We start from the raw sequence: 13906 nt of genomic DNA on the forward strand, positions 1-13906 counted from the left end.
GGTACTGTCTTTATTTTGCATAGTGTCCAGTGCCAAGCATATTTTTGGTGCCAATCAGATAACACGTACAGAGGCTTCAAAAAAGACAGCTCAGTGATGTAATAAAAATTCACAATAAAAACTGCATTGTAACTGATGAAGGGTTGTAAGGAAAATTATATTTATAGGAGCTTGTATTGATATTTTGGGGAAAAGTCAAGAAGTAGTAGGGTAATGCCCTTTCAGTAGAGATAAGAAAAAACACCTTATAGCCACAAGTGAAGTGATCAGTGAGCAAAAAGTTCATTAATTGAATGGAATGAATAGTTTCCACCACTGTACAAGTGATAATATTATAAGCCAGTGACACTGAGTTTTTACTGTGTATAAGTAGGATCAAGTGACATATTGGACACCAATTATCTTTCAGATTGTGGGGGAACTAATTGCACTAAATATACTTATGAAATATTAAATTAATATAGTAGAAAGAATACGATGATGGAAGTACCAATGGAAGTTGATGAATTTCGCTGAGCAATAGCTCAAGTGAGAGTATGGAAATAGGGTTTAGGTAGAGAGATTTTTGTATAAAGCAAGCAATTTTTTATTCTTAATTTTTTTGCCAGTAATTATTAAAGTACAGTTTAAATAGAAACCTCATTTGTGTGGCAAGAGCTAGAGATTGTGGAAGCTTTGTTTTTGCCCTACAAAGGTCTCTTAATACATACAAATAGTAGAAAACAGTCTGTTTTTAAAAGGTTTTTTTTTACAAGGTTTTTAGTGTTGGGGAATTGGATCTTAAAAATCACAGCAATGAATTAAACAAAATATCTTCTTAGTTTTTGAACAAAAAGTTAGAATTATTTTCATTTTAAACAACTTCAGCTATACGAATTATAATCCCTTAAAGCATCTGTACTTTTGGTTCCAAGACGAGATTGCAGGGAAATTCTTCTAGGTCTGTTTCAAAACATGTGTTTTGTTTAGCAACTCACCTTTACCACATGATTTTTCTTTTATAAAAGTGGTGTATATGGTAAGCTGCTATGCTAATTGTAGCATTGTAAAATGTGACTCTTGGACATTGGAGATCAAAATTTGTGACTAGCAGGTATACCACTGAGACGGCCTAAGTGAATTTGCTTTTGTTGCAATAACAAATACCTGAGATAATGCATTATAACGGAGACTTGCAGTAACTATGACACAGCAGCTCTTCAGCAGCCTTACTAGTGGTAATATTAAGCCTACTTTCCCAATTAATGGATTTAATTTAAGTAAACATCCTAGTTAGTTAATCAGTGAAGTAATAAAAAGTGTTCTGAAATATATACTCCATAAGTGCTACAAATTGAAGTGTTTGGGACTGAGTTTCAATAGACTGAATTTTTCATAAATCCTTTCATATTTTTAAAATATCTAATTATAGCATTACACAATTTTAATTATAAATATTAATTCCTTTATACCTTCTTACAAGTAAATTTGTATATCTCATTAATGAACAGCCAGAGGTTATAAGAAAAAAAAAAAAGTTTGACAATTCTGATATCTACCCTAACATTTTTAGTTATTGAAGAGATACTGGGAAAGTGTTTCTGTTTCCAGCATATAATGTTTCAATACCCACATCACTTCTACAGAAGAAGAATAAAGCTGGGACTTTTTTTTATATTAAAAGAGAAAAAAAAGTTGCCTTTAGCTATTAGTTTTCCTGAATCCAAAGAGACGGGTGGAGCAGGATCAAAAATACTTACATGATCAAAGTTATTGGCTCTGAAGGTATCCTTACCTATGTAAGAAAGATGAAAGGTGGTGTTTTTATTGCACGCTAGTAACAGTGTAATTTTGAACTAATTGGTGTTGAACTGCCAATCACCTAGGGGGAATGCAAATAGATACTCTTACAGTTTCCTTTGAGGTACTGAAATCTTATGTCGGGGCTGGAAGAAAAACAGAATAATACTGTTAAATTGACCTTAAATGAGCTGCTTTGTGGTTTTCTTGGAGAATCCCTTCTAATTTTTCATAACTAGTCCAAACAAGTTTTGTCTACCAATTTGATTTATTGGCTAGACAATGCTGACATTGAACTTTGTGCATGTTTGAAATAAATTAATATGTTGTAGACCTTTAAGTATTTAGCTGCATCCTCATCAAATAGTATTTTGACTGATCTAAAACTTTGCCTTACTGTCTCCTTTGTAAAATATGATTCTTTTGTAGAATAACCACTTGCCATCACTTTTAAGGAAAAATTACAAGAGCTGTGTCACATGAATGACTCCTATTCTCTATCATGGTAGATATTAAGGGCCTAATGCAGCTAGCATGGACATTGTTGGAAAGACTCCCATTGATGTCACTGGAAGTTATGTTTGAGCCTTAAAATTCAGTATTAAAAAAATTAAAATACATAGCTTTTGAATAGAGGTTTTTTCCAATGATCTCCAAGTACATTGCAAAGAAAGATAAGTATCAACTGCTAATTTTAACTTTTGTACAAAAAATTAATGTGGCCTAGATTTCAGCCTTAAAGTCAGAATTTTGCTGTTGACTTCATTGGAGCCAGGATTTCACACTAAAAGTACTTGTTAACTGAATAGAAGTCATTCTGTAAGTCTGGTACCTTACAAGAAAATAAGGCAAAGTTTTAGACCTCTCAAACCAACACTTCAAGAGCATACAGCAAAATAAAAGCTTACAAAACTAAAGGCCATTATAAATTAAAAAACTTAGATTTATTTTAAGAAAGTGGATTGGAAACATGAGTAATTAGATTCTTATGATTCACATAATTCAGGAAATCTAGAATAAAGAGAAGACAGTTTTGTACTAAATACCTTTTACAGGACTTATTTATTGTTCAGCCCCTATTACTAGGCTTTTTATGGGGTCAGTGTGACTTCCAGATAACTCTCAGTGATGTCAGTGCGAGTTTATGCGTACGCAAGGATAGAATTGGGCTTCTTGCTAAGGAAGAAAATGTTTTTAAATTTAAATTTCTTTATATAGCAGTAGATCCAAAACTTAAGCATGTTAATTTAAAGCAGAAGTTAAACTTTTTCCAGAAGAAAATTACTGATTGAAATACATATTTGGATAAATGTTTAACCATATTGAAATTAAACAATATTAATATTCTGTAATAAAAAATGCCAGTGTGTTTTGAAATTGTGTCCTCACAAGGCATGAAATACCACAGTGATGGGCATTATATAAGAACCTGAATAGTATGTATAAAACTAGTGAGGTTGCATTTGGAATGTTGTGTATAGTTCTGATTGGTGCTAAGGGGGTGCTTCAGCAAAGTACTCAATGCAGACCACCCGTGCCACCACAACTACAGTCCAGCATCACTTTAAGCAACTTGAGTTACACCTTTGTTTCTATAAGAAACAAACAATACCACACAGAGAATCATGATTTCTATTCGGACTCTTTATTAGTGTTAGGTTAGGAAACGTTCTCCTTTTCAGAAGGAATGAGGAGTGGGTCAATGGAGTAGACAAGATACTTACTATAGCAAGAGCCATATATATGGTGTGGCATGTGTGACCAGGTTTTGTGCATAGAGGTCTTTGGGAGTATAATGGTCTGCTTCCTACTCCACCTTCCGGAGGAGACAGGATCGTGGGATGAGCCAGGTAGTGGATGGGGGGAATGAGTCTAGTGGTAGCTTACTCCCCGCCCTCCCCCCCGCCTTCCCCCCCAACCCTTAGACACACTAGGAACCATATTTCCTGATTTCTGCAAACTGTCCTTGTTTCAGTTTGCTATCAAGGATGGCTTCATTTTGTTTTTGACTTACGGGAATTGAAATATCCAAACTTTTGCTCTAATTGCTAATTTAATGTTCAAGGTATAAAGATTGAAATACTGTGGTGACAAGTATGGTATTAAAACCTAGAGAGAGAGAGAGAGATGAATGACAAAACTACTACTTTTTTTTTTTTTTTTGAAGGGCTACTTTTCATAAAACGTGGATCAAGGAATACAAATACAAGAAACAATCCATAGACAAGTCATGATATACTGCATAAATAGCTCTAATGTAAGGCCCCAGTTATGCTGTCAAACCCGTAGAGCCAACAAGTGGGCATGAACTTGAGCAAAGGAAGGCAGATTGCTAAAATTATATAAACTGTTGTTTTATACAAAATACTTTTGAAGGGAATCAACTATGGATGGTCACAACAGGACCTGCTAGTACCTTCTTGTTGTTTTTGTTGTTGTTGTTGTTTTTTTAAACTTTTGACCTATTTGGTTAAAAATATTGTGAGGCTAAAAAGGCATTGCAAAGGGAAGACTAGCATGATACTTAAATGTCTTCCTTATGCAAATATAAGGAACTCCACTGAAGGCACAGTTCAGTTTTGTAAGAGGCTGTATGTGAAGCTGCAGTTTGTTGATGGTTCATAAAATCATTGTTGTTGTTCTCTGTTGCCAGTGTTCCTTGAACACAAAGGCAAGGAAACCATTCTATTCTTTTGAAATTGTTATTCTTTAAAATAACTATGGTCAGTCTTACAGGCAGAGATCCACTTCATCTTCCACTTTGTAGAAAGTCCCTGAATATATTGAAGGGCCACCAGAGATTGTATTGCAGTGTTTGAATAATGGTATGTCACCATGTATTGAGACAACAGCACAATGCAGTCTTGCCGTCCGTCAGGCATGTACCATAATTTTTGGCTCTCTGCAACACCATTCAACACCATCTACTTTTCTCTCTCATTCCCTCTATGGCTGCTTAGGGATATAGGAAGGGTTCCCAGCAGATTGCTCTGTGGTGCCTCTGGTGTGAAAGACACCTCTTGCTCAACAAAACAAGAGAACTTCCAATCAAACCTATGTTTTATGGAAGCTATTTTCAATCTCCCAAAGAGCCACTTGCAATTCTAGAACTAAAGGATGAGTATTGCTATTGTAAGAGGACTACTTGTAAATGAAATATAAACAGTGTTTTAATAGTTTCTCTTGTGGGAATATTAGTAGTCTGAAAAAATAAAATCCCCATGTCTTTGCCTTCGAACAGGTGTGTCTTCTACTATGGAGTACAATACAGTGGAGCTGAGACAGGAACTTGAAAATGTGAAGAGCATGAAAACAAAATTAGGTAATATAGCATTTATTTTGTATAGCTTCCTGTAGTTGGCAATTTAATAAGAAGCCTTCTTTAGGGTATCAGATGAAATTTGTTAATGTATGCATACCAAAATTATTTGCAGTTGCCTGAAATCAGTTGTGATCCTAAGCCTATGTTTGTAAGTATACTCATTTGAGTTTCTACAGATAGATAAGACAACATATCATCATGGCACTTCATCAGCAAAGATGTTTAACAAAATAAATTGGAAAATGTGCAATGGGAATTTTTTGATTTTGCTTTTTATATTTCTGTAGAAAGATGTATTAAAATATCACTCCTAAAACAGAGATACAGTTCAAACACCATAGCATCTAATACATCATTTGCATGCTTTTGATCATTTGGGATGAGTGAGACACTACTTTCCCCTAGATTTTTTTTAAAATGAGTGATTTAAGTGAGACGTTAACAAAAATAATAAAACTCTTCATTTTTAAAACATTCTGCTGCTGTTTCATTTCTTTGCTTGTCAGGGGTGTCACCCTTTTATATGCAATGTTTGCTACTTAAAATTGACATTTTCCAAGTTACTGCATAGCATCCAAGACTGCAGTTATTACTATTTTAAGTGTAGGGAAATACTGCAGTATCCTAGATACCTGAGTGGTAAGTAAATGTAAATTTTTAGCCTAAATGGTGATGTCCATTATCTAATTTTTAAATTAATCATAGGTCTATATGCTGACTAACCTAAAATGGCAAGAGTAGGAGGACTATTCAGTATAAATGACTGTAATATAAGGCCCTACTTCATTCGCTATATTGCGGAAATTGCTGATCCCGCAATATTAGGCTTCCGCTGCAACTTTGATTTTAATTAGCTGATTTGCACAGTCCACAATTTTGCATACATTTTGAGTATGCGATTAGTGCTGCACTAACAATCAATCCATGTAAAAGGCTAAGTGACTGGACTTGATTTCTACAGCAATTCGTTAAGACTTTAAGTCTTCTAAATTTTATATTGTACTGGCCACGTTTTTTTAAAAAATGAATGTAATAACGTTACAGAAAATGTCTGGTTATCAAAAAAATTAGCAGGCATAACATAATATTTGAATATTTATATCATTCCAGCAAATTTTCTTAAACAAATAGGTCTACTCTGTTTTTTCCAAAATACCGCTATTAATAAAGGTCCATTATTACTTTTCTGCGATTTTTCCATGTCTTGTCCGCAATTCAGCTGCAATTATTTGATGATCATCCCACGATTCAAGTAGGGCCTTACTGTTATACCTTTTTCTTTTCGGATCCTATGAAAATCTACATACACAGCTTATGCTCCTTGTAACATACCAGCATTTACTGTAACACCACCCTTACAGAACCCTGTTGGAGCATAGAGCTATCCAAAAGGGCATGAGGGAATAATGTAAGTTTCAAGTATGTAATGGGGTGTGCCGTACAAAATAAAAATTTGCAAAACTGCGCCATGCTAGAGAAACACCCGTACAATTTGACAGCTTACATTGATGTGGTAACGGTGAGCATTAGACATGGATAAAAATAAAACCCGACTTACGGGAGCTCCATTGGCTTCCTTTAATGGGGCTTCATGATGGTTTTGACATCCTGGTTTTGTACCGCTCTGTGCTATGCTCTAATAGAAATGTTCTGTCAACTGACTGGTACCCAGCCCTTTTGGCTGCAGTTGTTTTAGAAGGTTACGTACAATTAGAACATGAATCTGTAAAAATGACCATCATAAGACTACACAAATTATGGTACTAAGTTTCCTTTTTTCCCCCTGTGAAAAGAGCGGCGGAAAAAAGCTTCTGCCTGGGAGAGGAATTTAGTGTATCCAGCTGTTATGATACTGCTGCTCATTGAGACGGTAAGAATTTCACTATCCTTTTTCCGGTATGTAGAGGCTTCTCAGTTACTTGGCGGATAATTTTAATAGTTTTTAGTAACGTGTATGTTAAACCATATGAAATCTGTTTGTTTCCTTCCTCAAATTTTCTTCACAAATATATTGATGTTTTATCTTCACCAAATTACATAACATTAAACATTGTTTAAATGTTAACCTTCAGAATTGACAGAATGTCTCTACTTCTTTATAGTCCATCTCAGTCCTCTTAGTTGCCTGCAACATTCTTTGCCTGTTGATTGATGAGACTGCAATGCCAAAGGGATCAGGGGTAAAGTAAACTTCCTTTCTTTTATTATTTTGAAAACTTCAGGGATGTGTTCAGAAGACTTTCTTGTAAAAATTCTAGTGAGAGACTGGACGTTGATGGCTTTAAAAACACTGTATTTTACACCTGAGATTAATACTCTGGGTTCAGTCCTCCAAACACTTAAACACATGCATAACTTTATTCAGATGAGTAATCTCATTGACCTCTCAGTGGAATCAAACCCACTAATAGGGAAGAAAAACACGGGTAAATGAAGTGCCATCAGGAACCTGAGGCTGGTATCTTTTTTTTTTTTGGTGTTTTGAATTTTTAAATGGTACAATAGTAATAGATTTTAATAGGAAAATAATCTATTAAAAACCTGTACAACAACCCTGCCCATTTTCCTTTTGTGTTTTCATATCTTTTTTACACATGAAACACAGATTTTACACTTTAAAAAATACTTTATCTCAAGAAAATAGTGGAGAGCTCATTGGTTTGAGCATTGGCCTGCTAAACCCAGGGTTGTGAGTTCAATCCTTGAGGGGGCCATTTAGGGATTTGGGGTAAAAATCTTTCTGGGGGTTGGTCCTGCTTTGAGCAGGGGGTTGGACTAGATGACCTCCTGAGGTCCCTTCCAATCCTGGTATTCTATGATTCTTTAATTGTGACATTGGTTTTTTTTGGTGGTGGTTAATGCTTTTTTTCCTGCATGCATACGGTCAGATCTTGTAGTTGCACAGCTGTATAAAGGCATTTAGTAGAAGCTGCTGTTCTGTTGTTAACATTACATACAGTAAAAAGAGTCTGGCTTTAGGGAGTGGGAATGTGTATAAAATATAATATGGGGTATAGATGTGTTACATATGTAAATCATAATGCTGAAAACCTAATTGTTTTCCCATCTTATTAAAACGGCTTACTTAAATTTGAATTCTAGCTAATGTAATCACAAAGCATGTGAGCCTAAATAAATTGAGATCACCCTGAATTTATAGAGTTGTATCAGGAAAATATTTTATTTTACAGTGGTACTTTTCATCTATAATAGCACCTTTCATCCAAGGATTTTAGGGTTTTGCTAGGGACAAAAGTTAACTTTTTGAACACTTAATATTTGTATCTCATTAAAATATGCAAAGTATTTTTCTCCTTGTAGGGGCCTGGAATAGGAAGTGCCTCCCTATCCACTTTTGGTTTTGTGGGAGCAGCACTTGAAATCATTTTGATTTTGTATCCTTTCTTTAAGTAAGAATTCTGTCTGTTAACAAGTATTCTGTCTAGTTTTCTGGGACATTGGTAGTTTACTAAGACATTTGCCTAGAAAGAAGAAAGAGACAGGTCAGTCCTTCTCAAGCACTCGAAGTGTTTTTGTTTTTTCTTTGGTTCTTAAGACTTTTAGGAGACTGCTGAGAACTTGAGTGAAATTTGCATTCCTCGGAGGTTCTTTTTTCCTTGATTCTCACAGCTATCTTATGGTATCCTCTGTCGTCGGCTTCTATAGTCTTCGCTTTTTTGGAAATTTCACTCCCAGGAAGGATGACACAACTATGACAAAGGTAAGGTAAAGTCTGAGGTAGTGATGCCCCCCCTCTCCCCCCCCCCTTTTTTTTTTTTTTGCCACCCAAGACAAACTGGCTCTTTTAGTTAGTAATTGCCCTGAATGGCTCATTTGCAGTGATCAGTATTTGTTTGTAAGCTGCGTAAACACAAACTGGAAGATTTTCAAAATGCTGAATGAGTGGGAAAAAGGATGTGCTCTGTTTAGTTTGGATGGCATCCATTCATTTGTAAAAAGCCTGGAATAGCAGAGCTTGTTAACTAGCTATAGAAAAGCTAGTGAAAGGACTCTCCCCCCCCCCCCCCCCAAAGGAAACGTATTGCTAATGAGTAACTTTGATTGTGCTAACTGTACTTCAGGGAGCTTGTTTGAAATCTGAAGAACTTGGTTGCTACAAGTAATACAAAGTAATTCAGATTTGAGTAATTAAAGTAAGACTGAGGAGTTCTATTCAGCAACATTTTGCAGTCTGAGTCTAGTTTGACTTTCCACAGTTTGGCATTGGTTTCAGAATAACAAATGCTGTTACCTAATGCTGAGACACATGCATAGGTTTCTGACAAATATTCCCACAAGCTGACAAGGGGGAGGGGATCAATAAGCAGGAGGCAGGGTTTGGATTTAATTAAATATTCAGTGTATACCAGTGTTTAAGAAATTTCTTCTCAAATATAGCATATTGCTTTAATCTTGCCAGGAATTCTTGGAAGCAGGAAAGTACGTGAAGGCATAAGAACATCTCTAATAAATAAATGTGTGTGTTGAAATGTTCATAATGTCTGCTCAGTTTTCATTTACAGTATTTTAAGAATAGTTCAGAAAAAAACAAAATATAAGTAAATACAAAAGTTTCCACCTTACTATCTTTAACAGATATTTTATTTACTTGTTAATTGTTATAGAACCAGAGCTGAACAAACTGCTTTCAGAACAGAAACATAAGTTCAGTTTCAGTAAAACTGCAGACAAATCTAACATTGCTACGCTATTAGATTGTTTGTTTCAATTTACCGACAAAACTCAGTGGAAAGGAAATATTTTGTCTTTTAGCCTTTTTATAATTAGGCTCTAATCCTGCAAGCAGTTAAAACATGTTTAACTTTACACACAAGTCATCACAAAGCGAATGAAATGATTCATCTGCATAAAGGTAAGCACATAAAGTATTTGCAGGATTGGGGCCTAAATTTTTAAATGAATGATAGTTGCTTTAAATGATGCAGTCACTATTTTTTATGAAAGCCTTTGGTGAGCATGTTTAGATTAAAATGTAGCATTACATGTTTGCTTATTCGCTTCTCTGCTGGTTTTAATAAATATCTGACCTTGTCTATTGTTGGAAGTAAACATTTTGTGAATGACACTTATTGGAGATGTCTAGCAGAAGCAAGAACAAATTAACTTTACATAATCCAAAATAAAATTACATTTTTAAGTCTAATTCACAGGATGTAGCTTTCAGAAACTGTTCTTTGTCAGAGCTCAGCTGCCATATTTCTTTCAGCAAAAAACCTATTTTGATGGGGGTGTTCTTCTTGTTCAAAACAGATAATTGGAAACTGTGTGTCAATCTTAGTGCTCAGCTCTGCTTTGCCAGTGATGTCGAGAACACTGGGTAAGTTTAATACAAATATTTCAGTATCATAACAGCGAAGTATTTTTACTATGTTGTATGTTTTCATAATGTTTTGATGCAGGCATGTAAATGAAACGACCCAGGAAAAGTCAGACTTTGGATCTATATTAAAATAACTTCCATGGTGTTTCTCAGGAACTAAAAATGACTTCGTAGTTTTACTTTGACAGTCTTTGCTGAAATCAAATGTATACGCTTCTCTAAGTCCCAGAGCACCATGAATTATACATATAAATAGGGTGGGCAAAATTCAATTTTTTATTTTGGGGGGATTTCGATGGATAATATAGATGTTTTGTTTTTAAGCATTTTTTTCAATTTTTATTTATTTTAAATTTTTACAGTTGCACGAGTCGGACAACAATTATTTAATAATAGTAGATGTTAAGATTCAAAAAGTTAAAGTTTTATAACCATAAAAAAACACAAATTGTCCATATTACATCAAAATATAAAAAATAAATATCCTTAAATCAAACCCTAATAAATGTGCAAGCAGCATTTTTCTATCTTTGCCTGTGTGTAAATTTCTGCTATTATTGATGGAAATGTTTTGTGTGTGTGTGTGTGTGTGTGTGTGGTGGTGAAATTTATGTTTACCAACATTTACCAGTAAAAATGTAATCCTTCCAAGCCTACATATAAATAGCAGGGATCACACATTTTGGTAAAAGATGCGACGTATTTTCTGGAAAATACACTATTTTTTCAAATGTTAATCAGAAGATCATGGTTTCATTTAAAATTTGGATTTAAGGAATATTTTTTTTAAAGGGCTTTAGTCCTCTTAATTCAAGTAAAGCAAGAAAAAATAGTCTAATACCATAGCTGGTTTAGTTTTTCATAGAAACTAAAGAATACTGTTGTTCTTGAAGGTAAACTTGCAGACAATAAAAAGAAAACAGATTTGAAAACTTTTGAAAGGCGTGCACAGTTATATCATGTCCATCTTAAAATTGTTTTTTGTCTTATGTAAAAGTGTGCATTTCATCTGAGTTCAGACAGATGTCATAAGTGGATGGTACAGCAAGCTATCTATGGATGAAGCAGCAAGTTAATGCCTTGAGCATAAAGGTTTATGAAGTGTTAAACACACTTCATGTATTTAGCTTTTTTTATAGTAATGGGAAAACCAGTTGATTGTTTTTGTTAAAATAATTCTGCATATGGTCCTTGCCCCTCTAGGTTAATATGTTATAAGCTAAACTTCGGGGAAGACACCTTTATTCTGTTTAAAATTGTCATAGATACTGGAAAACTGGTGCAACAGATTAAAGAGAGAGGCCCCTTGTATTTGAAATGCATTTAAATGTTCAACCTATCAGACTCAGGCCTAAGTGCCTAAATATAGGCTTGTAAAATCATATGGAAGCATTTAAATAAGTCACCTGATTTTCAGTGATGTAGAGCACTTGCACCTCCTGTGAACTTCACTGGGATTTGTGGGTGTTGGCTGCTTCCAAAAATCAGGCTACTTACATTTGAGGTGTTTAAATATGAATATAGGAGCTTAACTTCAGACAGTCAGATTTGAAAACATCTAATTTTTGTTCTATTTAGACTCTATCTCCATGGCCTCACAGTTCAGAGTATGGGGTGTGAAGGACTGCACGTGCTAGCGGGCTGTGCAGTAACTCCCCTTTAGAACTCTGTCAATGTGAATGAGGTACCTTTTAGTTTGTGCCCACAGCATCCACATGGGGGAGGTATAGTGCAGCGTACTAGTGTGTGCTGCAGTTCACATCACTGCAGGGCAGTGTACACAAGCTTTTAGTTGCAAAAACAAACAACAACAACTTGACTAAAGTGCCATCAGATACAAAACCATTGAGATTTCCCAATAAATGGAGTCTAATAACTACATGGCATATTGTATACAATCTTCTTATGAAGAATCCCATTTTAAAGGGGCCAAACTAGGACAAATAAGCACTCACAAGTCTATTTCTGCACTGGGTCCCATTAAAATTCAGTGACATTCCAGGAGGGAATGCCTCTGTATGTGAAACAATAAATTGTTTGAAGGATGGTATTCTAACCCTAAGCTCTCACCTTTTAAAATAAAATTAAATTTAAAAAATCCATGTTTAGTATCACAAAATAATGTACATTATATATTGACATTCTAAATTTCACAAAAAATCAAAATAATAAGTCTAATATTTAAAGATTTCCAATCTTAAAATCAAGAGCAAATATGATAAAGATCTGAGAAACGAAACCACTTTTTAACATCAAGATCAACACACAGTGTTCAAATAGCAATGTTTAAAAATAGAATTATGGCATTTGTATTGTGCTACTAATTTTTATGGCATTTACCATTTTCGTTTGTCAAAATCATTGGTTATGTACTGTAATTAAGATGAACAGTTGGTATTAATACAAGATAATTGTATTGAGGAAAGTGTACATGCAGGGAGCAATTGTTACATAGAAAACAAATTAATGGCAAAACTCTCTTTTAAAAAAAAAAACTTAACAAATGACATTCCTGGATAGTTTGCCATAGAGATAAATAAAAAAAATGGAACAATTAAAACACAGCTAACAAATGCACAGACACAGCTGTCCAAACAGGATTAATAGAGTGTATTAGAGTACAGTGAGTCATGTGGCGCTTTGCAAAATATCAACATGCATTGCATTACATGTTACGCCCAGTGGCACTGAATAGATGAAAAGAAATAAATACGTTAAACAGATTCATAGTCTTTTCACAGTATTAAAAAAGCAAGTTTCTAGACTATAAAGAAAAAGCAGGATTTCAGCATTATGGGAAAGGCAAACGGGGGAAAGTTATCAAGTATTTCACGTTTTAACTTTTTTTAATCCAGTCTTTGAATTTAAGATGAAGTATGGAGAATTGTTACATGTATTTTAGCATTCTAACTAAGGTTTCTGTCAACTCTTTGCTGCCATATTCAAGGAGTTGGGGGTATTTTTAGCAACAAAAAGTAAAAATGAAAAACCTAGTTTTTCAGGCCTTTTCAGCCTTTCTTTTACTGCTCCTGATTGGCAAGTGCTTGACTGTCAGCACCATATCATTTACCATTGTGAAATGAACTAGGGAGCAGAGTAGTTGATAAGCTAGGATTTTAGAGCTACAAACAAAATTGAGTTTTACGTCATAAAATTAGTGTTTTCCAGCTTTCTTTTTCTCTAGGATTTTATCATAAATATTGATTTGAAATTAAAACTGAAGTTGTGTGTTTACTTAATGCTGTATTTTTAGAATTCTTAAGTTTTTAAACATATATTCTGAATTTTAAAATCTCCACAGAATATTTTGTCACTAATACTTTATAGGTTTATACTTATGGTACTACAGTAGACTCTTTTATAGTGTAGTCTCATTGAATGTTTTTCCCCCTGAAAGGGCTGTATACATGTTTTTTAAAACAGATAAGGCAATAAAAAAAATCAACTTGCATAAAGGCTGATTT

General features: G+C 34.4%; 1 protein-coding gene across 1 annotated transcript in view; it reads left to right on the top strand.

The window, feature by feature from the left end:
* Positions 1–13906, top strand: part of LMBR1 (limb development membrane protein 1) — a 135644-nt gene that overhangs the window by 112028 nt on the left and 9710 nt on the right. Inside the window, exons 10-15 of the mRNA XM_065400140.1 lie at positions 5021–5101; positions 6895–6971; positions 7204–7281; positions 8423–8496; positions 8732–8822; positions 10373–10439. Coding sequence (XP_065256212.1) covers positions 5021–5101; positions 6895–6971; positions 7204–7281; positions 8423–8496; positions 8732–8822; positions 10373–10439 — 468 coding nt within the window. The remainder of the gene's footprint in view (positions 1–5020; positions 5102–6894; positions 6972–7203; positions 7282–8422; positions 8497–8731; positions 8823–10372; positions 10440–13906) is intronic.

This window comes from Emys orbicularis, chromosome 2 (assembly GCF_028017835.1).
Source record: "Emys orbicularis isolate rEmyOrb1 chromosome 2, rEmyOrb1.hap1, whole genome shotgun sequence".
NCBI lineage: Eukaryota > Metazoa > Chordata > Testudines > Emydidae > Emys > Emys orbicularis.